This window comes from Siniperca chuatsi, linkage group LG21, assembly GCF_020085105.1.
Source record: "Siniperca chuatsi isolate FFG_IHB_CAS linkage group LG21, ASM2008510v1, whole genome shotgun sequence".
NCBI lineage: Eukaryota > Metazoa > Chordata > Actinopteri > Centrarchiformes > Sinipercidae > Siniperca > Siniperca chuatsi.
In genome coordinates, this window is record NC_058062.1 from 5,142,671 (window position 1) to 5,170,648 (window position 27,978).

General features: G+C 41.1%; 2 protein-coding genes and 1 long non-coding RNA gene across 5 annotated transcripts; 2 read left to right on the forward strand and 1 right to left on the reverse strand.

The window, feature by feature from the left end:
* The first annotated feature begins 529 nt into the window (after positions 1-529).
* Positions 530-15,122, forward strand: rundc3aa (RUN domain containing 3Aa). Of its 2 annotated transcripts, none has more exons than XM_044180675.1 (11): positions 530-823; positions 10,101-10,228; positions 10,462-10,595; positions 10,716-10,801; positions 11,114-11,203; positions 12,041-12,121; positions 12,217-12,382; positions 12,488-12,645; positions 13,274-13,387; positions 13,608-13,714; positions 14,122-15,122. In XM_044180675.1, exons 1-11 carry the CDS (start codon positions 717-719, stop codon positions 14,262-14,264), a joined length of 1,314 nt encoding a protein of 437 aa, XP_044036610.1. In that variant the 5' UTR covers positions 530-716; the 3' UTR covers positions 14,265-15,122. The 2 variants fall into 2 exon arrangements, with proteins under 2 accessions (XP_044036610.1, XP_044036611.1); XM_044180676.1 differs by having other exon boundaries at positions 531-823; positions 10,101-10,216.
* On the reverse strand, positions 3,228-7,310 carry LOC122868589. The gene is made up of 2 exons (XR_006376150.1): positions 7,112-7,310; positions 3,228-6,037 (listed from the first exon to the last, which is right to left on the reverse strand). It is a non-coding gene; the product is annotated as an uncharacterized LOC122868589 (long non-coding RNA).
* A 2,066-nt stretch (positions 15,123-17,188) lies between the features above and the next one.
* fam117aa (family with sequence similarity 117 member Aa) lies at positions 17,189-27,720 on the forward strand. 2 transcript variants are annotated; one of them, XM_044181105.1, is made up of 8 exons: positions 17,189-17,795; positions 19,258-19,403; positions 22,169-22,264; positions 22,446-22,559; positions 23,367-23,483; positions 24,768-24,993; positions 25,136-25,310; positions 26,316-27,720. In XM_044181105.1, exons 1-8 carry the CDS (start codon positions 17,669-17,671, stop codon positions 26,527-26,529), a joined length of 1,215 nt encoding a protein of 404 aa, XP_044037040.1. In that variant the 5' UTR covers positions 17,189-17,668; the 3' UTR covers positions 26,530-27,720. The 2 variants fall into 2 exon arrangements, with proteins under 2 accessions (XP_044037040.1, XP_044037041.1); XM_044181106.1 differs by lacking the exons at positions 17,189-17,795; positions 19,258-19,403 and adding an exon at positions 20,952-21,645.
* The last annotated feature ends 258 nt before the right edge of the window (positions 27,721-27,978 follow it).

A 27,978-nucleotide genomic window follows, 5' to 3' on the forward strand; every position in this document is an offset into this window, starting at 1 on the left:
TTTTTGGATGTTATTTTGCCTCAAAACACATAATTGAACTATGCAAAACAGGGGAATATTAGACAAAAAGTCTACATACACTGTACATAGCAGCTTTAGAATTGTAAAAATACAAATATTTGACAAAACATCAAATGTGCTTCACTTACGACAGAAGCGTGCCTGTTTTTTGTGCTTCTCTGTCACGATTATTAAGGATGCATTAAAATTATCCCCAACAACTAAAAAAACAGTGTGAAATTGGAAACTTTGTTTGCTGTTCTTGATTTTTGAATATGATATTGTAAAATTCAAAACAACGATGTATTTGATTATGTTTTGAAGATGTATTGAACGCTACGAGTAGGCCGATACAAAAATACGTGAAGGTGTCGTTTCCACTGGTCTCTCAGCTGTGCCAAGTGCATGACGTACGCTGAATAAATCCGGAAATAAAGGTGGAAATAAAAGTATCATTATTCGACAATCAGCACAGTCAAAAGCAAATAAGTGAAGGTGATTTTATTTCGAAAGTTCTAGCCGGAACTTGTACATTTAATCATCTCTAACTGGACGCTGGTGGCCACTTTCCTGTCCTCCTCCTCCTCCAGCAGCAGCAGTAGCATCATCCGTGGCTCCCCGCAGAGGACACCGGGTGTTTGTAGGACACAGGGCCCGCGGAGGGAGGGGTCCTGGCCTGGGCACGGATCCCGAAGAGGCCCCGGGGCCGCCGCTGGATGGAGTCGGGCTGCATTCAGACAGCAATGGCTATGGGTCTGACATCGAAAAAGGCGTCTGCTCGGAGCGTCGGCGTGGAACGAAAAAACCTCATCACGGTTTGCAGGTATACATCACGACACCGTCGACAGGCGTCATTATCTGCAATTGCCAGTCCCTGCATGCTGTTCCCTTCATGTGCATGCTGTTCCCTTCATGATTTCAATAAGCTGACCACAATGGAGGACATTTATTTAACAAGGTCATTCCTGAGGTGAAACAATGGTAGCAGGACACAAAATAGATGAAAAATAATGCAGAATAATGGGCACATTTCTAGAAATGTAAGGGATGAAGAGGAGGCAGGTGCGCTTTCACCTTCACATACCCCTGCCATCACACCCATGTGTAGACAATAGCCTACCTATAATATTCCCTTAATTTTCAATGGGTTCCTCTCAAACACTGAGTTTATAGCAACCTTTGCATTTCCTGCACTTTGCTGAAACATTCCTCTAAAGATCATTGGTGTGACATTTATGCAGGATCCCTCTGAAATCTCTCATAGGAAAGTCACTTTTATTTTTTAACAGGGTGAGACACCTGCTTGATTCCTGTCTATACTGATAAATGCAGCTTCAAAGGATAAAAAATGAGGCTAGTGGGCTAATACTGTCAGTCCTAGAATAAAGCTGGAGAGAAAATACAACAGCAGGTTTCCTCCTCCATCACAGTCAGGTTGAGTGCCTGAATGGGACAAGGGCATTTGGAGCAGTGCAAGGACTCCTCCCCTAATTGGTGTCCCTCAGCCTACACAGTACAGTGAGTGCTGATGGACTGTGATGTGCAGTCTTTATATGACACATTGTTAAGAGAGGCTGGGGCTGTAGGAGCCCTGTGCTCTCTGATGCACAGGGCTCCTGTGAGAGTTCACAGTCCATCAATTTAACTGTCAGAGCTTAACTTACCTCATGGCAAGTCTTACAATTTCATAACATGTCCAGTTGCTTGTGTAAATTACGTCTCTTGGATTTCAAATGTTACTGGGCAAGTAACGAGGCTTCTTTCACAGTGATGTCATTTTTATACACATGATTAACATTTACGTCATCTGTTGTGTATCTCAGTATGATCTAAATCGGTAGTTTCCAACCTTTTCGTCTTGTGACCTCCTAAAATTAAGGACTGTCTACTTGTAACCCCTAATAACAGGCTGAGACCTTAGTGCAGACATGACTGGTGAGTAGTTTGAATGATTTCCAGGGGCCCAGATGATGTGCATGTATCCAGTTCTTCACAAGAAAAAAGCACAAAGTTAGAGAAAAGTCAGAAAAAATCAGTCTATTTTTGTGTATGATAAATAATTTTCTTTCTTATCCATTTACTCATCTTGTCACCCTCACATTTATTTTGTGACCCCTCAGGTTGGGAACCCCTGATCTAAATAGCCTGTGGGAAGTCTAATACAGAGTTAAGGAAGCTTAAAATCTATATAATATTTCTATATAATATTTCATTAAATGAATATGAAATCAGTCTGTCATACAGTAACTTTTTTTAAAATCTCGTCATAAATATTCTTTTTGGGACTAAACTGTCTCTGAGGGACTCAATAATATAGTATTATTTTCCTGTTAATTATGGCAAAATATATCTAAAATATACATACATTAATGTTTTGCATTGATAATCCTATAGTTTCACTCTTAAATTAATAATAGTATTCTTACCAGGGATGCCGAGTAGCTGTTATGTTTTGAGGGATATCCCTTTAATATTTTCTGCAGGATTACTTTAGTTCATTGCAAACTGCAAATAAACTGCAGTCAGAAAATACATATCCATTATTATTGTCTCAGTGTTGTACATAGTAATTTCTTAAATTGATATCGCTACAATTGGATCTGCAACTAACAGTATTTTCATTATCAATTAATCTGCTCATTAATTTTCTTGATTAACTGTTTAGTCTATAAAATGTCAGAAAAATAGTGAAAAATATTGATCTTCACTGAGCCCGAGGTGACATTTTCAAATAGCTTGTTTTGTCAACAGTACAAAGCCTGAACATATTCAAATTACTACCATATAAGACTATGAAAAGCAGCAAATATTTACATTTGAAATGCTGAAATGAGAGATTTGTTTGGAATTTTTGGCTCTAAAAAATGTCCTTATTCTGCTTTATAGTATTTTTATATTCTGTGATATCACCAGAGACTTGTAGGAAAATTGCAGCTTTACTTTGATACTTTTATAGTGTTCTCATAAAATGTGTTATAGCATTACTATGGGTCTTGAATTGGAAATTGACTATAGTCATAAATTATCTTGCAGACGGGGATGTAATTATTTATGTAGAGTGTTCTGCCAAAGTGACGTCATGCATCCACATCTTGCTCTTAACTCTCTTGTTCTGTTTTATTTTTTATTTTACTGTCTTTGTCTTTGGCCTTATTCACAGTGATTGTACATGGTGTTTAAAACTAAATTAACCAAAAAACTAAAAAGACAATGTCCAGACTCTCAAATAGACACACAATCAAGCGTTTTTATTCCAGTACCTTTTTGTGCAAGGTCCTGTCTGCATTTTAGTGACACGTACAGTGAAGCAAAACACACACAGACATGTCTGCAAAGAAAGAAAAGTTCTCACAATGGACTTACAACACAGAAAGATTAGCGAGGGCACAAAAAGACTGTTGTTTTCAGTTTGGCCTGACCGTGCTAAGACCAATTTAATCATTTAAGCATTTTAATGACAAACACACAGGACAAGACAGAAATATATCTCAAACAGCTTTCCATCAGTAATGCTTACTACACAGTTTCTTTCCATTTTCTAATGAACAACATGACATTGATTAGGTTCAGTTGGAGGGCAACTTCTTCCAGGCATGTCTGTGTCGCTGTCAGATCTGCATCTCCTCATTAATGATGTTTCTGACCTTGTTATGTTTTTCTTCTTGATGCTATTCTGGTCAGAGTTGATTCAAGTAGTCAAAGGTTGTTGCGTGTTTGTACAGTCTCATTGGAGAGAGATCCTGAATCAGCAGTGGGCTTCTGGCTGTGCACTGAAGCAGGCTGGGCGCCATGTTGGTGCAGGATCCAGGATCCAAGCTCTGTCGTGCTGCTGAGACACAGCTACTTCCACAGCTTGAACTGCTGCCTGGCTACAGTAGCTTAGCTGACGTTAGTGCTAGATTAGTACACCAGGCCAAGCCTTTGTTTTCCCCTAATACATGTGTGTAATATATAAAGTCTGACCTCTTTTCCCTCACTGTCACACTGTCACACATCATACACGTTTAAAATACAATCTGCACACACAGAGATTACTTTCAATTCCCAACAACTCAGTTGATGAAGTTATGTCTTTCTGTGGGAATTCAGAGAAGGGGGCTGTTTCTGTTCAGGTTCACTTGTTGTCACATGTTCCGTAAACAATGTCTGTTACTGGGGGTCATTACAAAGACAAACTGGCATCACAGTCCTTTTTTAAAAGTGTATTTACGTGATCTGGCATAATGTGGGTCACCAGTACCAGGCACAGGAACTTGTCTAATGTCTGCTCAATGTTTCAGTGCCTTGTTTACAGTGTCATACTTGACAGAATGTACCCATTTTAATTAGAAACACATATGTACAGTAATAGACATTTGTGTATAATAAAGGAAAACCTGACCAAACATTTGCACCACAAAAGGGAACTCAAAGGCAATGAAGTCGTCTCATGATAAACTGAAACCAAGACTTGAAATTAAGAATAATAATGGAAGAGAAAAATAATAGAAGAGACTGCCGCGGTCAGGTTAAAAAGTTGCAACTTCAAAATGTGACTAAGAAGAATACTTGTGATTTTTTTGTTTAGCCAAATTAGATGTTCTCCTCCCGCAGTGGCTTCATCAGTATCAGCCGGTATCGGTATCAGCCTTCAGACTAAGGGTAATACATAAAAATAACCATGATTTTAGCTGCAATGTTTTTTACCTGACAGCATCAGAAAATCCAAAGGAACTTTATCTTAATGGCTTTGAGGAGACTTGGTGATATTTATCATGTCCACAGAGACAGCCGTGTCATCGTGATCTACTGTATCTCTGTGCTGTTGCCACTAGCAACAGGTTTTATCTTAACATGGCAGGGCTGGGGCTTTCTGCAGTCAGTGGGAATTTTCATGTCAACTCCAGTTTAACTTTGTTTATCTGATCTTAATTTGACAAAATGTTGGAAGATCAACAAATTGATCAAAATTGTTTACAGGCCACATGATGTACTGTAATGTTTAAAAATGTACTGTTTTGTTGCTTTAGTCTGGCTAAGAGCTCTCATGCCGTCGTCTGTGACTGGAGGAACAGTGTTGCTGTGGACACGGTGAACCTAAGAAAACATAGATAAGATGAGTGAGACTTGATGGGTCTGATGTAAGGTGTTATGCCTTCAGCTGCTTCCTGTAAACAAAAGTAACAAGGAGTGAAAGGAGTGAGGATGGTGATTTGGTGCATCTTGGCTGAGGTTTGAGCTCTTCCGGGGCGTGGCTCAAGAGTAGAGAATAAAATCTTCTGTACTGTAGTAAACACAACAACATATTCATATGTCACAGACATGCTTCTGCAAGTGGGTGGCTCTTTGTGCTTTTTTAAAATCTGAACACTCGTAAGGGGTGCCACTTTCCACCTCTCAGTACAATTTTTAAGAAATAATAGGAAATCTGTGAACCTGCATGTCTGGAATAACATTGTTTTCTAGTTCAGTTTCTGTGCAGCCTTCTTTTGCATTTTCCCTGATTTCCGAAGCTACCATACCATCAAGTATGTGAAACTACAGCAGAAGTTTCTATAGGTTTGACTAAACATTTGGGCATCTCTCATCTGTGGATCAGCCTTTTCTCTCACCACCAATTTCTCTGTGACACCCTTTTATTCTTCATTTTACCCCCCTGTCAGTTTCAAACATCTGATTTACACTCTAAGCACTTCTCAGCCCAACACCCTTACTGTCAATCTTGAACACTAATCCCTCTACACCTCCACTGACCATAAAACACTTTGCCTGGACTCTTATTCACAGAGGGGTCTGGTGAGAGAGAGACACACCCTGCTGCTGTTGCATTTTTATGTCTTTTAGTCTATTTGAATTTGGCCCAAATTATCATTCCTATCTTAATATTCATGAAAGCACACGGCATTCTTTCTCTTGGCTGTTTGTGCCGATCCAGTACAGGACAGGACGCCTCCCCCAACAGTCCAGGACGATAAACACAGCACTGGCTGGTGTTACACAATGCTGCGGCCAGAGAGGAGTCCGCCTGTGTCATCTGATCCTGCGGGTTATGCCAAGACTAAAGAGAGAGACAGAAAGAGGAAGAGAGAAAGAGAAAGGAGTCATGGAAATGTTTATGGGGGAGTGAGGAAAAAAGAAAATAAAAGAAAGCTGAGAAAGTTAATGTGAAGCTTTGTGTATTTAGGTTAGGTGTCACTGCTGATAAATGTAGTTTGGATTATCCTAGGTGGTGCTGTGGATCAAACACACTTGTGTAAGTACAGTAGAGGGGTGAGAAAGGAGAACAAGAGGGCATTTAAAGAGAGCTGAGAGTGGGCTTGGCGGCGATCCAGGCTGAGTGAGAGGGGGCACAAAAGAAGCTTGTCAGAAGGCCCTGCAGTTGTTTTTCAGTGTCAAATCGTACCAAGAACATGTTGCTATTCCACTCCATTCATTTGCATTTGAGGCATGCCAGCGATTCCCCTTCAGATCAAAGGACTTCAGTTAATTTACAATCATCTGCTGTAATGTTCCTTTTGAGATAACGCTGCCACTTTATCTGGTCAGAGAGGCCTTTTGCTACTGTTGACTTTCTTCTGTTATGATTTTAAATGCTATCACATCAACAAATGGGTAGCTTAGCCATTAATCAGTGGTTCCCATACTGGGCCCTGGGAACCACTGGGGGCACTTGGTGGTTTTCCAAGGGCTTGGCGCACTGCATAATGAGGAATTTTGGAAGTCTGCACAAAGAGTTGACTAGTTTTGACCATATGTTTCACTACCCACTCTTCATCATATGTTTCAGACAGAATAGAACAATTCTCTATGAAGTCATATCTAACAAAACTTCTTTTCTGATGGGACTCCTTAAAACAAAGTCATGTCAAGGGACCGCCTGTGTTCTAAAGTGGATCTCTTTGGAGAGCTTAAATGTGACAATGATTGTGAATCTCTGCCCCAACACACAATGTTTGTGCTTACTGGCAAACTGGCATCACGTGCTAAGTGGATTTTTTTGATAAAACAGAGTTTGTGGGTCATGGTGGAGTAGAGCACATACTTGCAGGAACCCTACCAAACATCCTGGAGCTCCATTATACCTTGAAACCTGACAGATACCATTATAAGACAGAATTTAGATGCCACTGACCTGTTTCCATGATAAATCCGGCATGATCAAAAACAAGTCAAAGGTCCCAAAGTAAATTTAATCCAGTTTTCGCTCTCAGTTGGAATAGACCCTGTGCAGATGCTGTAGTGGTGTCCATATGTTCTCTGTGATGGTGCTGTTTTCTTGTGACATTTTGTGCCAGTCCCCCCACCCCGCGATGAGATCCCCTCTCATCTAGAGCGTCTTGCGTTTGGGGAAGAGGGCTTTCCGAAAAGAGGTGGTGGTGGAGCCTCTGCTGAAGGAGGCGCTGCCCAGGGAGATCTTGGTCTTTCCGCTGGTGATGGTGGAGGAGCCCAGAGATGTCGTGCTCCTGCCTCTGGTGATGGAGGAGCTCCCCATGGCAAGCTTGGTCTTTCCCCTCTTTATGCTGGTGTTGCCCAGGGTTAAGGCCGTCTTCCCCTCGGTGAAGCTGGTGTTGCCCATTGAGGAGAAGCTTGTCTTCCTGACCCAGATTCGACGATGGGGTTCGGGGCTCACTCGACGCAAAGCATCGCACACTCATGCAGCACGCCCTGATCTGCCCCTCGGCGGTAATAGTAACATCAGCTACAATCCAGAGCAGACCAGAATGCTAAGCGTGGATAGTGCGACCCCCGTGTTGCATAATGCCTTTGTTGAGCTGATTGACGTGGGCTCTGGAAGGCCGCATACCACCCATGTGTCCCTGTGAATGGACAGAGGCAGCCGTAGGTGGCTACAGCCTATCTGGGGGGACTGGGACAGTGGAGTGATTGTCCCATCTCCACGACGACACCGGACGGTTGAAGGACACATTGTTGCAAAGGGGGGCAATCTGCGGTGACATCACTTTCTTCTGAGCCATTGTTCCCTATAGCCTCTGATTGTAAGACATAGCCTTTGTGTACAACTGTATACACCATATGTGAAATGAGTCGCACAGTGTCAGATTCAATAAGAGAAAGGATGAATGTGTTCATGTTCTCCACATGTAGTTGAGACTTTGATTGCACCTCTCCTATACCGTTGTCCCTCCATTTGAAATATGGGTGTGGTTCCTTCAGTTGGTGTTTATTACCCATTTGTGTCCTTCGCTGAACTGTCATTATGCATTTGAGTCTTTAATTTCCACTATTTTGTCATTTAGATCATATAATGTCTCACAAAACTCAGATCTATTTACAAAACAATCAAGCCAAGCAGTGTTTAGACATGTTACTTTTATAAGCATTGTTACATCAACCAGCTTTTACAGTTTTCTAGTTCAAAACTGTTTCCTGGTGGTCATATGGCAGCATAGTTATGGAAATGCCGGCAGACATCAGAATATCAACAAATCTTATCAGCATGCACAAAAATACCACATTCATACCAAAGATGTAGACATGTTGATGACTGTACATGCACAATATACAGGAAAATAGTGCTGATGAAAATGTATCTCCATATACATCCCACACGGCTGTTTCACACTTTCCCTCCCTGCCAAGTAGACACTATAAACCATCATCTCATCTCTGTCACATTTGCATAACATGCTCATCATGGCTTTGGAAAATCTCACTCTTGATTGCAAACCCGTTAGATCTGCAACTCACTTTCTTACTTGGGAATCTACTTTTGTATCTTGTGCAAACAGGTAACAGATGATGTCATGCCACATTGACCTGTAATTCCTGACACACATTAATCACAAACATAGCAGCTCTTTTTTATTGACTCTTAATACTACTGACCTGCTAAAACTGACCAGATAGAAATATCCTTGGGTTTTTAAGTGGGTGCTGGAATCATGTGTGAAAATCCCAGTAGATGTTGCTGTGTGTTTCTTTGCCCCTGATGAGGGTAGTTTTGACCACAGACACAGACTTGGTCCCATGGGTGAAGGTCAGAGTGGTGAGAGCGCTTGTGGTCTCCCCTCGTGTAACAGAGGTTTTGCCCACCGCTATGTTGGTGTTGCCTAAAGTTACGGTGGTTCGGCTCCAGGAGATCGAGGATTTACCCCAGGAGATGGCGTACTTAGTCCTCAGGATCGAAACCCTGCCTTTGGTGAAGGAGGTCTTGCTTGACGAGAATGTGGTTTTCCACTCATTGTTAGAGTCTTTTTTGGACTGCTTGGCTGCTTTGGGTGTCTTGGCGCCGGCTTCAGGGGTCCTTTCCATCTAGGTGTTCCTTCGCTTGGACATCAAGGCTTTGCGGAAGGAGGTGGTTGTGGTTCCCCGGGTGAAGCTGGCCCGTCCAAGAGCCACAGTCGTCTTTTGCCTTTGAATAGTGGAGTCTCCCATGGAGGTGGTGGTCACTCCCCTGAAGATGGAGGAGTTGCCCAAGGAGACAGTAGTCTTTCCCCTGGCTATGGAGGTGCTTCCCACTGCCAGGGCAGTCTTGCCCTCTGTGATGCTAGTGTTGCCCATCGAAGCAGAGGCAGTCAGCCCGAGCCCTTGCCTGGATGCTGGCTCCTAACATGCAAGCTGCATAGCTGCCTGTGGTGCAGCAGGGTGTGCGTGTGAGGTCAAAAGCCAAACTAAAGCTGCGATAGCGGTGGCCCTAAATAGATCAGACCACCATGTATAGATGAGGGGGAGGGAATTATTTGATCATTCTTTGATGCTGGCCGGTCCCTCTGAGAGACAAGACTCAAAGGGACCTGGAAGCACAACATGCACAAAGGCTGAAAAGACAGGGGATTAATTGTGTTGTTTTCATGATAACACTGCCAAAGCACTGAAGGGGTACATTGTGCAGTACACAAGACAATTGGGGTGACCTCAGTATGATAAGATGGCGTGGTTCACAAAAAAGGGAAAAAAAAACTCCTCCCAGCTATTGTTGCAGCGTTCAAATACAGTAGTACATTTGTCTGCCTGAGTACAGTGCACGGCTGCATTTCTGCAGCTTGTGCAGCACACAACGAACTGAAAATTCAAATCCTTCACATATGCGAAGTAGAATTTCTTTCCATTGCATTGTCTCGTTTTTCTAATTCCTCTTTTTCTGTGTGTTTCTATTTCAGATTCTCTGTAAAGACTCTCCTAGAAAAGTACACAGCAGAGCCCATAGATGACTCATCCGAGGAGTTTATTAACTTTGCTGCCATTTTAGAGCACATCCTCAGCCACCGCTTCAAAGGTAACACTGCAGGTAACATATAGCACAGGAAAAGATGGACAAATCAGTTAATGTGACTTTGAATATGAGACAGTAAAAACTTAAATATGTAAGATTTTATATAAAACTGGAATAGAAACCTACTGCATAGATTATACTGTACAAATTATCCATGGAAACAAAATTATATTATTAAGGGCAAAAACTACAGTGTGGGCTGTTATCAGCGCAGAAATGATTAACTGCTGTGTTTTAATCTTGGACAGGTTCAGGAAGCTGGTTCAGCTCAGATGGCCAGCGCAGTTTCTGGGAATATATCCGGCTGGCATGCAGCAAGGTGCAGAACAACTGCATTGCCAGCATCGAAAATATAGAGAACATCAGCACATCACGAGCCAAGGCAAGGGTATTTGTATGCAGAATTGTGTGCATGACTGAGTCTGTATGTGTGTGGGATATTGCTAGAGAGAGCAGCAAAGAAAGCCCTCTGTTCCTACTCACTTCTTACGTTGTCCTACAGGGGCGTGCATGGATTCGAGTGGCGCTGATGGAGAAACGTCTGTCTGAATATGTGTCCACTGCTCTGAGGGACACAAGAACAACCAGGTCAGACTAATGAATTAAAGGCACAATCGACACATTTTTGATTTTGTTTATTTTAGCCACATTTTTTATTCTAAGTGACCCCTGTTGCAGGGATGCTTGACCTTCATGGTGGCCATGCTCGCTCATCCTAATCACTCAGTTTTTCTTTCTTTTGCACCAGAGGAAAGTACACACCTGCTACAGATGTTTAAAACATCAAACATACTATAAATACATATAAAATCTATCATTAATTGGCTGCAGGTAGAATCACTGTTGTATCAGTATTATATCCGAAAGTTCAGAGATGATAACCACCTCTTCACCTGACAGGAGGTTCTATGATGATGGAGCCATTATGCTGAGAGAGGAGGCCACAGTCCTGACTGGCATGCTGATTGGACTGAGTGCCATTGACTTCAGGTGAAGACATACACTGCAGACTCTGATATATATATATATATATATATATATATATATATATATATATATATATATATATATATATATATATATATATATATATATGAGTGTTTCAAGATATAAGTACATACACCAGTACACCCCAGGCTTTTTACATCAACACAGTTATTTGGTATATATTTGTAAGCTATTTTAAGTATCCTAAGTTAGGGTATCCTAACATTTTCTGGCCTGTTACATTGTTTTTATGCCCAATATTTAGGAATGAAAGAGTCTTCAAGTTGTAATATGAATTTGAGTATAGCATATTTTATTTTAGGAGTACAGATCGATCTTCAAAGAGATTATACTGAAATAATAAGTTATTTCAAACCTATTTGTATTAATTTCCTAATAAACATATATCAAATAAATATCAATATATCTATCTTAGAAAGCAACCTCATGTGGGGCCCCAACTCTTACGTTGAGTAACTCTGTTAAGGTATTAGTAGAGAGTATGTATTCATGAATAATGCATTGTGATAAGATGTATATGTACTCATTTTTAATGTATTTCTGTATCAGTTATGTAAGTGAAATTATGTCTGACATGCAGTATAAAAGTGGCCATTTTTTTTCAATTTTGAAACATATTTACTCTTTATATACAGAAGTAAGTGCATGCACTGTATACAAATAAAGCCTAACATGTTTTTACATGTGTGGCTTCCATACTACATTTCAATACATTGGTATTTACTAATAATGTACACACCCTTGAGGTTTGTGACATAAAAATCTGCTTTTCATTAATGCAATTCTCAAGTTAGTTTTTTTGTCTCTGTTTCTGTGCAGTTTTTGCTTGAAGGGGGAGACTCTGGATGGGAAATCCCCAGCTGTGATTGACTACACACCGTACCTGAAGTTCACTCAGAGGTGAGACTAACCCAGATGATCCTGTCACTCAACTATTAGCATCACATTTGTGTGCATGTACGGCGTTGCAACACTGTTGCCTCTCTGCTGTGTAGCTATGATTACCTGAGTGATGAGGAGGACCGTCGCAGTGTGGACAGCAGTAACAGCGAGGAGAGTGTCCCAGAGCATCCCTACATCCCCCTGGTGACCGACGAGGAGAGCTGGAGCAACAAGTGTCGCAAGATGGAGCAAAGGTTTAAGATCGTCTATGCCCAGAAGGTGACTCACAACAACTGCTAAAACCAAGTTAATGCTGTTTACATTCTTGTTGCTCACTATGGGCTTCTACACACAAATCCCTGTCTCCTTACTTTCATGTTACAGGGTTACCTGGAGGAGCTAGTGCGCTTGCGGGAGTCACAGCTGAAGAACGTGGAGACGGAAAACAAGTGTCTGAGAGCCAAGGTGGAGGAGCTGACGGTCCAGAGCCAGCAGGAGAAGAAGGAGCTGGAGGCCATTGTGCTGGAGCTGCAGGCACAACTGTGAGAAAAACAACACACACACACACACACACACACACACACACACACACACAAACTTTGGATTACAGTCACCTGATTAAAAAAGCTCCAACTATAACCATGAGCTTCAGACCTCATCACTCAAGATTCGGTTTGGAATAAAAAAATTTATTTGTTCCTTTTCTCACAAATGCACTTTAGCTTTCCAGCATTATACAGTATTGCTGTAAAATAACCTTACAACTAGAAACAGTTATTTTGATGGAAGATTTACTTTATCTAACTGGTAATTTTTCTCCATAAAAGATAAAAAGAAACTGAAAATATTTGGTTTAAAGTGTATTAAGAAACAATAAAAACACACCTAAAGGTGCAAACCTTTACTCCCCAGATTACCGTTGATATTTTTAAACTCAGCTATGAACTGTGTTGATTTTGAAATTTGGAGGCGCTATTGGGTGCTGTAACAACATCAGGAAGTGTATATTTAAGTAAGAGTGATATTAATGACTTCTGACTGAACTTTGTGCACACAAAAAAGTGGCTCATTGAAATTCACAAGAGATACATACTTTTTTACTGCCACCTTTGATGTTCATGTACATATTTGCTTGCTAAGATTAAAATTTGTACTCTGTGCTTCATCCAGCTCTGCCCTCATGCCCTGTGATTCGTCCCATCTGGCTAAAGATCTTTCCATCCCGCTGGTCAACCAGTGGTCCACCATCACAAACAACCAGGGTGATGTCAAGCTTTTTCGCAGGTAAACTGACACGAACAGTATGTTTCTATTGTATTTATTTATTTTATTCATAGCTTTTCTGTGATGCTATAATGCATGGAAGATAAAACATATCTAAATATATGATCCCTATTGGTAAATAACACACATAGCATAAATAAGCAGATGCTTATAGGTGCAATTAATGTAAAGTACATTGCTTCAGGTATTTGTGCCATGATGATGGTTTCTGTCCACCCAGGAGGAGTTTCCACAGTTTGGAGCAACTTTCTGCTGAAGTCAGTCTGAACTCTGACTCCCAGAAGACTGATAGGAGACAGAACGGAGATGCTGCCTGGACTTCAGCTGGTAAAAATACTTCTTCTTCTTCTAGTACATTCATCACAAAATATTCACTGCAGTATTTAAACATGCAGTGATTTGTAGTGTACTGTAATTCTGTTTTGTATTTTTGTTGCCAGACATTTTTATGCACTATTACTAAGTAACTAACTGAGTACATTTTAAATAAGATACTTTTTACTTAATATATTCCAATATAGAAAACACAGTACTAAAGTAACAATATTACTGCTTGAGTAGGAATATATTTGTGCTCTTCCCACTACTGCATAAAAGCCTTTCAGAGGCAGCCACCCATGCACATGTACATACATATTCACACAAAGAAAGGCTTGATGCCTGTTTATGGTGTTTCATGTGGGCAGCTTGAGCTATGTATGATCAGAAGATATTTTTCTGTTTTGTCCCTGTAGGAAAAGACAACACTCCTTCCATGCTGGGTCTGTGTGGCTCTCTGGCCTCTTTACCAAGCTCCAAGTCCCTGGCCAGCCTCAAGTCCAGCGAGTGTTTGGTCAACATCAGCACTGAACCCAGCCCTGCGCTCTCTCCCAGCTAGGAGCTCCAGACCAACAACAACAGAGATTTAACCCACAGCCCGTCTGCCTGGTGATGCTGCGTTGACCATGCCCCAAAAACCTGACCAAAACCCTGCTCCCATGATCCACCAAGCAAGACCATCAACAGCTCCATGAGAATACAACAGGAAAGTCATGACACACCATCTCTGGATTTTTGTACACATGAGAGAGTGAAGTCATCATGAAGCTGAAAGGATCCATCTCTTTTGGTTCTTTCCCTTCTCCTTGCCTTATCTGCTCGACTCTTCTCACACTCTCCCACAACCACTTTGTACTATCTGTGAATCCCTTCATCCACGATCATGCGATTCCTCTGCAAATTCCTGTCAAAGCATCCATTCATTTCCTTAAATTGTATTCCCATCTCGCTCCTTATTTGAATATGACATCGTCTGTGTGATTGTGCACCTTTGGCCTGTTTTATTAAATTTTCTTGTCAAAATGTAACCAAAACAGCACTAGCAGCTCTTTCAATGCAGCCACTTGCAAAGAGAGATGTGATGATCATTTCAAGAGATACAGATTACCCATATAAAGTAGAGGATGGAGAGAAAGACTGTCCTTACAGTGACGTAGCACTGAAAGAAAGTGTTATGAGTGTGACCGAATGGTATCTGGGGTCTGCCACCCCTGAAAGTGCATATCATTCCTGCTTGAGTAATCAAACACTGTTACAGTATGTTTAAATCTGTGCAGCTATTTATTGATTCTATCAAATCTTAAGCTACCGCATATGTTCATTTATCTAATTTTATCCAATACAGCAGTATGTTCTTTTTACACATACACATTGGGTTATTTTTGTTTGAGTTGCAATAAACTGCCGTTTTCCATTATGTGGGTCTGTTTGTGTAGATCACAACGTTGTATGGAGAGTAATGTAGGGTTCTGTGGAGAAACAGAAAGAAGATGCCAAAAGCAGTGACTTTAAAAATGGTTCCAAAACAGGAAGTTAACGGAGATGTTGGATTGAGCAGCTTGTTTCATGGGAGACATGTGCTCTGGCTCCATCTTGTGGTTTAACATTAAACAGTGTAACATATTGCATGAATGCCCAGAATGCTCATAAATTCCTAAGAACAACCTGAGGGTCTGACAGGAAAAAACATGGGTAGCTAATTTATAAAAATAAAATAAATCTTATTTTAACCAACTAGGCCAGGTTGGACTGTACAGATGGTTTCTCCATATGATCAAAATATTTGAGTTACTGCAGCCATAACATTTCTGTCAACCTGCAAGCACCCATCCTGCTGAAATGTCCATTATCAAGAAGCTGAAGCCCCTAACACCTGCATGGCTGCTGTTTTATAGCAGACCATGACCTCTGATCTCTTTGTGAATAAGGATGGGAGAAAATAGTAATAGTAACAGAATCAGGATGTATGTGGCATTTTAATGAAATACCTACCTGCCTATCTTTCTTGTGTTCATTTTCTTGCGGTTGTTGCTGCTGATTGATCATGATCTCTTCACAGAGATTGATGTCTTCTCGCTGCAGCGTAGAAGAGCGTTACCATGTTGTTCATGGGGGGACCTGTCTTGCTTCTCCCTCACTCTCTTAGCCACAGTGCCTTTCAGAGAGCACCACATCCCACCACAGTCAACAGAGCCACAGATAGTATGAGAAAGCTTTAATCATGCAACCAAAATGGCTATTAAATACAGAATACATCTACACACTGGATTCATTTTTACTCATGTCATTTCACACAATGCTGTAACCTGGTACACATGCTTAGTATTTCTTTCAGGAGAAATACTGCAATCCTCATCAGTACACACAATATCGAAAATCTGATTATAACACTGTAACCATTGAGCCCTATACCAAACTTCCTGCAGTCTATGTGTTGTTGCCAGAACATATTGTTGGCAATGTAAATGTCACCTGCAGGGTCATTTTTGAGTTGTGCAGGAGAGTTCATTAAGCTTCTGTTAAGGCCCTTACTGAGGTCTAATGAGAGTATATGCATGTGATATTAAGTGTTAACACATGGGGCATAAATAGAAAAACTGTCACCTTAAAGCCTTTTGGTCCATAACAATATTTATACTGCTTGAGTTTAATTTGTGATTGTGTTGTTTGTTTGTTTGTTGCTCATGTAGTTAATATATAACTAGTTGGGTACCTACTGTAGTAGGAAAATATACATCAAAGTATTATTGAATAATGTGGATGAGGTTTGTTTTATTGTCTATAAAACACAGTGCACTCTTTGCATTGTATGAAAGAGGTATGTTTTTTTTTTAAAATTATATTAGTAATTGTGACTACAGTTGAGGCCTTTACGTTTTCATGATTTTATTTTTGCAGCAATAATTTAAGCAAAAAGTATTATTTAAAGTAGCTTAAACAGTACAAAAAAGACCCCTGACTTAAAGCAGTGTTCTCAAGACATTTTATGGTAGCTAAGCAAGTTAAAAACTCATTGTGAATGCATGTGTTATGAACAAAATATGTATATTTAGGTAGGGCAATGATTTATTGGGACACAATGGATAATGACGTGATATCAAAACGAATATTATTTTCATTTGTTTATTATAACTTGCTTGAAATAGCTTCATCTAAATGCACATCGAGGAAAGTGACCAGTTTTCTCCCAATGCCATACCAAAATTATTAATGGTGACGTTTGGACCCTCTGAGCCTCTGTAGCGACCTTTAGGGTTTCTGAACCACACTTTGGAGACCACACACACACACACATATACACTGTGAATAGACCCAGGGTTTAGGAGTGGGTTTAAAGGGGAGGAGGGGAAGAGCCATGCCCCGCATAGTGGAGGAAACATTTTATGGACGGGAACTTTTTTTTTTTTTTTTTGGGGTTCCCTTTAGGAGACTGATGGATGTGACGACCAATAAGTGCTCAGTAGTATTCTGCAGCAACCAACCAGCTCGCCCTCCACTGGAATGACATGCTACACGAGATAGTTGCACAGGTTGCGCTGAGCTGTTGTGTTGTCATTTTGCAGACAAGGGAAACAAGCAGCAATGAGTGAGAGCAGCGCGTAGTCTCTGCTGGTGTCCTCTTCTGACTTCAACATGAAAGATAATGCGCGAATTATAAAGATGCGTTGAACTGCAAAGCTCGCTCAGCTCGTCTCTGCTTTTTCAACCCGAAAGTAATCTGTGAAGCAACAAAAACATGGTTATCATCACAAAAGAAAGCTCAAACTGGGTGCCCAACAAGAGGCCCGATCAGAGTTTTGGATAATCCCCGTGGATGAACTGAATGTGGGCAGAAAGAAAGCCAGCGCCGTGCAGAGTTGCAGTGACCGACGGGAAGAAGAGAAGCAAAGCCGTGTGTGTGTGTGTGTGTGTGTGTGTGTGTGTTTTCATAAGCGGAGCTCGGCTGTGGGAGCGGAGTGGGGGATGTCGGGCAGAAGTGGAGGAGCACCTCGGGGGTGCAGCAACCCCAGCCTGCAGCCCCTCAGAGCCACAGTCCCATACCAGCAGCTCCAGAGGGGCTCAGCTCTCCTCTGCAGAGAGGTCAAGACGGGTAAATACACACAGAGGAGGAGGGGGTTTAAATCTGCATTCACTTCCATGTGGTCCAGAGCTGAAAAGTCTATTTGGTGTCACGCTACCATCACAATCTGCCTTAGAAATTATGTTTCACATGGTCAATGATTACATTTTGGGTGTTTGTGATAACATAGTGGATTCTATTGCAACAAACTTAATTTCTCTTCTTATTACTCCTCTTTCTCTTTATTAAAGTAAAGAGAAATGGGAAGCTTTTCTATTGTGAAGGTTTGCTGCTTTTCTCTGTCTTATATCATTATGAATTCAATATTTTTAGGTTTTGGACTGTTGTTCCAACAAAAACCGGGGCTCTTTGAGACTGCAATGGGCATTTTGTGATGGCCATTTTATAGACAAAGCACCTAATTGGTTAATCAAGAAAATAATCAGCAGATTAATCAGTAATGCAAATAATTGTTAATTTGTTGTGGCCCTAAAGGAAAGCATGTAACATCTGTCCCAGGTACTCACAAAATAAAATGAAAAAGTGTTGATGAAGCCATTTTTGAACAAAAAAGTTCTTACATTTTAACTTGCGCTTATACAGAAATCTTTGATTTACAACACTTAATTTGAGAAAAGTAGAACAACTGTTTGATTAATAAAGGCAGGCTTGATCTGATGACTGTAGTGGTTATTATTCAAAGGAAAATGCCATGCTTCTCAGGCTAACTCAGGGAACAAACTACTTTAGTTTGACTAACTCCAACTTTTTACTTGATATGTGGTCTAAAAAGTACAATTCCAACATGCTATGAGAAAGTTAAGTCAACAATGAAGGTTGCTTACCCTGAAACATAACACTGTTCTCATAATGTTATTTGGACTCTCAGTCGCCCCTTTGCACTCTGACCTGTGGGATCTCTGCTGCATGCTTCATGCTAACACAGCAGCAGCTTTTAAGGGTTCTTTGTTTTACTTTGGGTACACTGTTCTGTAATTGTATACATGAAATACACATCTCCATGTAACAGTGTTTATTTATACATCCTGTCTGCCCTGCAACGTGGGCTGATGACAACATACTGTGTGTGTCTGTTTTTGGGTTGGTGGTAGATATACTATTAGCCTGTGGTGACTGTTGCTAGTGTTGTGTCGTTGGATGGCTTTGCTCCAGGTCAACGGCATGGTCCACACCTGCCAGAGATTACAAAGAGCTGCCAGCATGCACACACTCAACTCTGCACACTGCATGCTTACTGGTGGGGAGGAAGCCTGGGAGCAATTCTGTGAACAACTACCACTGGTGTTAAAATACTGTTTAGCCTCTTAAAGAGTTTTTATACACATGCATGTCACATGCAGTGTTAATACAAGCTTAAACATGATCACACAGGTGTGAGTTTTTATAACTTCTGCTAGACAGACTGAGTTAAGGCTTGCACAACCCCGACATGCTCACAGACTTAATGTGTTTTATTTCTGTTCCCAAAAAGCTGACAGGACGACGTCTCGCCCACCGAAACCCACCATCCGCCGAACTCTTTCTTTGGACGCCATCGTTGGACCCTATCTGCAGGGACAGTGGCCCAAAGAGGCAGAGAGCACGGCTGTTACCTGTGTCAATGACAAAGCCACACAGGTGAATAATAATATATGACACTGGCAAATAAGCTATGATACCTTGGTGTAATGACTGTAATCAAACAAAACCAGGTCTAGGTGAATGGCAGTCTGTTATGTCATTGCTACTGCTGGTGTAAGAACACTTTTCCCATAAAACCTGTTGCTTCATGTTGCAGAAAAAAGCAGACAGGAGACCAAATGTTTTCTCTGCTCTGCTTTTCTTGTATGTTAAGGATTTCTATAGATGACAAGATATCTGATGTTGGCTCTGCAGGTGTCTGGTGGTTCCAGTTTGACGCTGCGGGTAGAAGGCAGCCAACTGGAAATAGTGGTTTTTGTTCTTCTTTAAACTATGCTGTTCTTTCCTTGCTCCCCCCTCAACTGTATCTGCTCCTAACTAGTGCACAAAGCCCCGCCGCAACTTCGTCTTCGCTCCTGACACAGTTTAAACCCGAACGATCCCCCTTTGCCTCCATTGTAAGGAACAGACCCCTCCTGACCTCATTATACAGACACCCCATCCCCCAGCACTCTCCTCAACCACACACACATGCACACCACCACCCCTTCTGCCATAGTTCCTTTGCATTACTTCAGATGATATAACTGATTGTTCGCTGCTATTTCAATATTCATCATTAATTCCGTCAACTTTCCTGCAAATCGTACAAAAAAATCACTGATGTGGATTTATAGTTCTGGATATTTTAACATTATTAGATTATAGTCATCGTAGAAAAGGTTTCAGTCGTAGTCATCTGGACACTGTTTTCAGAATCAAGACTATGAATATGATTGGCGTGACCAAGGTGCTAATACACTGTGATAGACTTTGGGCAGATTGAATCTCAGTCCACCATTTCTGTTCAAAGAGGGGTTTTCTTTTTTCACAAAAATGGCTTCCTTGACGCCCCGTTCAAACCAACTCTTCTCTCTACTTAGAATGTTCACCTCATAACATATTTATGTGCATAATTTTAAATGAATTATACACCGAATAACAATTATAAATGTAGTTAACCTTCTTTAACTATGCTGTAATTCTACAGATGTGCATATGTGTGCGGACAAAATAAGACTATAACAACCTTATAATACAATGCAATCCAAAAACAACACTATGACCACAAAAATGTAATCAACACAGTCTAAACAAAAACGTGTAAGGTCGCATTTATTTCAGGGTCAGTAGATAATTTTATAAGTTATTACTGTTTAATGCTGAAATAATTACTCAGTCAATCAGTTAGTTGAAGAAAATCTGCAACAATTTTGATAAACAAGTTACTTGGTTGAAAATAGTTGGCCTTATAGATAGATTTTTCTATCAATAAGGAATTTATCAAACAAAAATGCCAAATATTTTCTGCTTCCAGCCTTCCAGTGAGGATTTGCTGCTTTTCTCTGTTTTATATAATTGTAAATTGAATATCATCGGGTTTTGCACAGTTGATCAGACAAAATAAGCAATTGAAAAATTGGCAGGGGCATTTTTCACTGTTGTTTGACATTTGTCAGATTTTTCAAGATTAATTAATAGATTAATAGAAAAAAATAGAATTGACAAATCAATTAATAATGAAAATAATCATTAGTTGCAGACCTATTCCTATTATTGTGGCCATATTGTAAACAGGAATTAAGTACACGTTAATGAGTCGTCCAAGCTGGAAACACTAGCTATGCCACACCAAATGCTCAGCTACCTTTGAGTCTTTTTATAGGTTTGTATCCCATGATCCCCCCGTTCATGTTTTGGATGATTTGGGGGGGGGGGGTTGGCAGCTGTAACTCTACACTGATGTCACTGTATGACTGACTTATGCTGCGTTTTGACTTCTTTAGCCAGGCGAGGGACTATGTGTGAGTCGAGGGCAGAAGATGGTGTCGATGTTTTCCTGCAGGCACCAGTTAGATTTCTCTGAGTTGTGAGGCCGACAGCTAAAGAACAGATTGTATTTTGGGGACAGAAGACCATGACATAGCCATAGTATGGCAGTGTGAGCTAAATGACTGTGTGTAATGTTAGCTGCCTTATGAATGGCATGGACCAGTGAGTGGATCAGATTGTTTGCAAGTTTGTGAAGCACTTGACTCTGTGGAGGCACCAGAACTGTGAGTATCTGACCCTGTGGTCCACTGAACCTGGGTTTCACCTGGTGATGATGAACTGCCAGTCGTCTGCTCCCAACCAACAGCCGGAAGCAGTCAACCAGACTCCCCCTGGTAGAAGATCAAGAATCAATGTGAAGAAATCGGTACGATAGGCCGTTATGGAATTGTGATTGACAAAAGAAGAAGTGCGCAAGAAAGTCTGCCTGTTGGCTGTTTGTCTTAGTTGTTTTTCCTCTACAGTACGTGACTTTGTGAATAACAGGGTTACTGCATGTGTGTAAGTGCACTGAGGTGTTGAATGCTGATACTTGCACTGTATTTATAGACTTTACAATGATGTGGTTTGGATGTTTTCTTATGTGTGTGGAAGCGGGGCTGTTTTGCAGCTCAGAGTGGTTTTCTTGTCGCCTTCCTCTGTACAGCTGTTGTGGGGCAGGTGTGCAAGACAGCTGTGGGGCTCCACTTCTGCGTTGTATTCTCAAGTTGTTGTGTTGATTGGAGTTCACTGGGTTTCACAAAAAATGTAAGAGGCCTCCAAAAGGTCAGCCTTGCTGTCAGCCAGAATTACTGCCAAAAAAGGCCATTTTCTACCATAGCCCCCAACAGTTTGATATACAAACACTGGACTCTTTATTTCCCACACTGTGATAATATTTTTTTTCAAAGACTCCAAGTTCCTGGGCAGAGGAGACCCGAGGAAGGAGAAGTGTCGGCGGACACAAGCGCTCAGCGTCGTGGGGCAGTGCAGAACACCTGAGGGAGGCAAGTAGTTCAGTCCATCACTGTAGCAGTTCACACGTACTCACACCCTTTACTCTGCACGCCCCCCCTCACTGATAGCATGAAATATATACAGCCCCCGAGGGAAAAGTGAGCAACCTCTCCCTTTTCAGAATGAGACATAGTGACTCCTGAATCATTTTTCTCTCCACTCTGCCCTCAGGTGGCCAAGCTGAGGCACCAGTTGCAGAAGCGCTCCCGCCATGCTGCTCCCTCAGCAGGATATGAGCTCCCCCACCACCCCCTGCCAGCAGGTCATGCAGCAGGCATCACTCAGGTAGCCCCTTTTGTCTTTTGATGACATGAGGTAAAGACACAAAGAACAAAGTTTTCATGACTACCACTGATGCCAAACTGTCTTCCACTGGCAGACTAGGAAGAGCTTAGTAACAGGGATATAAAAAACACTGGTGCTTTTCTTAGGAACTGCTGACATCAAAGCTCCTGTGTTACTGACATGCTGTCACAGAAAGACAATTTGAAACTAGCATATCATACTGTGCCAAGGGCGAAATCTTCAGTCAGACATTGAGGGGGGACCATCAGACATTGGTAGATGGAACCCTCAAAAAACTAACTTTTTTAAATATTTAAATTATTTACAATCCTTTATGGTTAAGGTAATGAACAGCCATCAGCACATTAAAATAATACATAAAATTAAGAACTAATGGCTAATGGTCAACATTGCTGATCTGGGAAATAATGAGGCTTTGCCTGTACTAGCTCCTATTTGTATACACATGTGCACACACCTTACACACAGTCTGTATACAAGCACGTTTTGTAAATATGACAGAACACTAAGTATTTCTCTGTATTTTCAGTATTAACTCTAACCAGCAGCTGCATGTTGGATGTTCAATAAAACCACAGACAGTGCGTGCTCCGGTGCGACCTGCGAGCACCTGTGACCCCCCATCCCCCACAGCGATTACATGCGTGCACTATACAATTAAAACACAGGCAGTAGAGAACCAGACACCACACCACAATTTTGTACAAGTGAAGAAACAGTTGCTTTAAATACACAATCAAGCATATTCCCTCTGCATTTGCCTGAATTTGACTTGCTTTTCTCCAGACAATGCCCCTGATGCCGCTGAACAGACTCGCCCCACGGCTGCGACGTAGTGTTGAAGGCCTAAACTTGGAGCTGGAGGAGGCGTTTGTTTCTGAGAAACCTGATGATCAGCATGAGGTTAGGCCGCTGAGCTATGCTTACAACCAGTGAGGCAGATGCAAATTCAAGATTAACTAGACCTGCAAGCAGGTATTAACAGGGTCCAAGCCTCCGGTACAAGTCGCAAAATGGCCCACGGAGGCAATGCCTGTCGGACCTGCAGTCCCACGAGTGTGATGGTAGTTGCAGGTGATGATCAACACAGAAACTGGAAAATATTCAGTTCAGAAACAGAAGTTTGGAAAAATATTTTAGCATATTTCATTATTTTGCAACAAAAGCGCCACCTAGTGGCCGATTAGCGCCACATTTTGCACTCAGCCTCAGTGGGGCGTGGGAAAGTACTGGCCCAAGTTTAGTGTTAGCCGGACAAACCTATATGGAGATATGACTGCAGATGTTTCGCTGCAACCTACAGGAAGTTGTTCCTTAATAACTTACACATTTTTTGGAGTAAAATTCTTCAAACAACGTTTGATCATGAGGGTCCATAGATTCCACATGAAAATCTTGTGCAGATCGGACTCACGGCCAAGGAGGAGTTTGAAAAAGTAGGAAATGTAGGTGTTACTGGCCAAAACGCGTCTACCAAGCCCCTAATAAACTTTCAACAACAAGTATGGAAAATTGTAATGTATAATTGCCTTTTCCCTTAAAAGAGCCTATTCTCATTTAAATTCCATGTATTTTACAGACTTTACTGTGTTATACTATTCTATGGATTTGTATCATAAGAAATAATGCAAACTATTGAAGGCTGGAGAGGCCATTTATGTAATTTGTTATTTATGACCCTGGGGGCCTCAGGGCAAAAAACATACTTTGGGCCCCTGCCGAAAACTCTCCTCAAGTACCGAGAGAGCAATTAGAGCATCATAGCATCAAAGCTCCGATAATAACTTTAATTTTCAAAACTAAAATGTCACAAAATTTGAACCTATTATCTAACAAGCTGCATAGCACATGCTAGCAATCATAATAGCAAAATAACTGATGTTTGATCTCAGCATGTTTTGTTTAGATATTGTAATAATTATTTTGATAACAGCAGAAACAGTCTGATGATGTCATTAAAAACTTTTTGAATTTTAAGTGGTGATGTCAAGAAAACTTAAACGTAAGACTTTTGTTGTGATCATGAATGATATGTCATGATCTCAAGACGATGAGCTTGTTGTCATGAAACAATTAGCTAAATTTGGTTACTTGTCCCTCCCAGACAGAAAAGCCTACCGCACTCTGCCCTCTTTTGTTTCCATAGCTTCTCTGACCCATTTACTTGTTTCCACCTGAATATTCCAGATTTTGGATATCCCAGATGGCCACCGGGCCCCTGTTCCTGCCCAGAGATGCAGCAGTGGCTCTCAGAGCGAGCCCTCCCCGGGCCCCCTGGATCCTTCCCTCCTCTCTCCTTCTCAGTCCCCCTGTCCTCTAGATCCATCGCTTCTGTCGCCTCCAAATTCCCCTTGTCCATTGAACCCATCTCTTTTGTCTCAGTCACAATCTCCCTGTCCCATGGGAGAGCCAGGTTAGACAACCCTACATGTTTGTGGTGTGCTTTTAAACTGTATGCTGAGGTATTAAACAGATATAGCGACGTGTAATTTTCATTCTGTATTTGTTTATGGTATTATTAATAAAAGGTTGGATATTTCTGTCTTTCTGTGCAGAGCCGGTGGACTGTGAGACCCTGTGTCCCTCTCCGTCGACGTCGCTCCCTTCATTTGCACTGGAGCCTCCTCTGTTGCAGCCCTGCTCCTCCTCTCCTCGTCCAAACAAAACCTACTCCTTCCAGCGCGAACCGCCAGAAGGCTGCGAGCGAGTACGAGTATGCGAGGAGGGAATGTAAGTTAACACTTTTTGGACCAAAACATCATGCATAGATCATATAATCATGTAAGCACTCCTTAGTCACTATGGCCGGAATAAGCCGCTAGGTGACCTAAACCCCCCCTCAAGTATTAACAGAGCAAAACATTAAAGCTCTAAATTAAGATCATATCAAACAAAACGTCACACAAATTTTAAACTTATATCTAACCAGTTGTGTAGCATAGGTTGGCAGAAGGCCACTGTTAATGTGTGGGTTCTGCAGTCCATTTTAAATTTCTGTTTTTCCAGCATGGGCACATATTGTGATTGAAATTAGAGCTGAACCTATAAGTTGATTAATCGACTTAATTGTATTATACGATTTTGATGATTTTTAAATCCTTTATCAAGGAAAAATGTCAAACATTCACTAGTTCCAGCTTCTCAAATGTGAGGATTTGCTGCTTTTCTCTGTTTTGTATTATTCTCTGTGTAATCTCTTTGGGTTTTGAATTGTGGGTTGCACAAAAAAAAAAAAACACTCTCAGCTCTCTTTCTGTAATTGTGTTCATACGTCTTCAGTCACAGCATCAGTTGAAACCTACAAAACAACATTTAATCCTTCTAATTCATGCACTTCTAAAGCTTTCTAACATTGATCATCTAACAAGAAATTACATCTTAATTTTAATATCATGTGCAAATTCGCCTTATCTTAGTAACAGAATGCCAAAATGAATAGATGCTTTCTCCGGTCATGGTATCAGTGGAAACACACAAAAAACATGTTATCCTTTTAATTCACTCACTTGGGCTGTGGGAACTTGTGAATGACAATTTTCACTATATTCTGACATTTCATAGGCTTAACAATTTATTGAAAAAAATTGATGAAAATGATAGTTAGTTGGAAACTTAATTGTTATTATGATGTTATAAATATGCAGAACTACATGGAAAGCTGTGGCTTTTGGGGCCCTTGATGATCCAGTATCCTGGGGTACATGCCAACTACTCTCTCCATCTCTTTACCTCCAGGTCTGCCTGTCAGGATGAGCCTCTCCTCCAGCCATCCTGTCCCGACCCCAATAAAGTCAACTTTACCCCCCATGGAGGCTCTGCTTTCTGCCCCGTCAGTCTTCTGAAGCCCCTCCTGCCCTCCATGGACCTCCTCTTCCGTGGCCTGTCAGTCTCTCCGGTCACCGGCTGCCCAGGTCAGGTCTCTCCTACCAGGCACCTGGGCATGCAGTAGGTGGATATCTGAGCAGAGCCTCTCAGGACTAAACCACACTGCCAGGACCTGCTGAAACTGGATGTTTAGGGTGCCAACAGATACCTGTGTATACATCACTGCTGTAACGTGCCACGATCACTGTGATCAAACTAAGAGACTTTGGGACTGTAAGCATTTCATCATACTTTTGATTAACTTTGGCCTAAAATCTTGCTGCTTTACTGGTTATTTCCACCTGCAGGATGCTTTGATTCAGCTGATATTTACCTCATCAGCACTTAAATTGTCCTGGTATTCCTCCATATGGGCTGTGGATTAGACTACAGGAAAAGTTTTACGGTTGACTGAGTTTTTGACATTGTTCTTTTTGATAAAAATATATAATATTGTTTGAGGTATGCAGTTCAGACAAAGACTTTAGTCCGCTAGGGATGTTTTCATTTGTAATGTCAAAATAACTGAATTCAGAGTCAAAAACCCATGCACTTAGAACATGACTATTACTTTCTTACTATCCTTTACTATTGATTAATCTCCTCGTAAAGCATTAGGTTTAGATGAACTTTCATCTTAATTTGAGAGACTTCATTGATGAAAAACAAAGTACTTGATGGGTTTGTTACTGACATTTCATCACATCTGTTGGTTGAATGTTTGGCCTATAGTTTATGGTGGCCTACTTTTCTACAGATGCATTTCTAGGAAGATATGTATTTTTGTATCTTTATAAGGAGTTATGAGGCTGGTGGTACTGTTTTTGTATTCACTGAATAAGCAACTTGTATTTCTGTTTATACTTTGGTGATTTATAAGCAGGAATTAATGTTTTATTAGCTTTACTTGCCTATGGCAGGCATTGTTCTAACCAAACTTGGCAATTTTGTCAGCTTTTTAAGAATTTGAATGGGTCACACCCTGAGCCTCTTTGGACCAAGTGGTTCTGGCCAGAGAGCGTTAATGTTTCAATATTCACTTTGATATGGAATATGTTCAGCTGGATAAAACACAGTCTTTGTCAGCAGGATCCAATGCAACACTGATTTAAAAAACTTGCCCTGTAGTAAAAATAATAAGCAGACGCTAATGAAAAATATGCACCCTTTTCATACTTTTTAGGGTGATCACAGTTAAAAAGTCTTTAGTTTGCTGTTGCCAATATGAAGAAAATAAAATAACCACATTTTCTGGGCGTTCAAATACCTTCTATAATAAGTTTCATACCTGTGGTTTTTCTCTTGTTGTTGTGGTTGTCTCTGACACGTGGATTTGCTGTTGTTAAACCTAAGCACCGCCTTTTTTCACCGACATCTGCTTTGTGATTGGCCGAGAGAGGATCTATTGCCTTACTTGGACCAATGAATTTAATCCACATCCTAGGACGACAAAAAGGCATGCGACATTTTCAAGGAAGGACCTCATATTTTGTAATAGCTGCCTTTACAACTGCCAGATGACATAACACGGCCA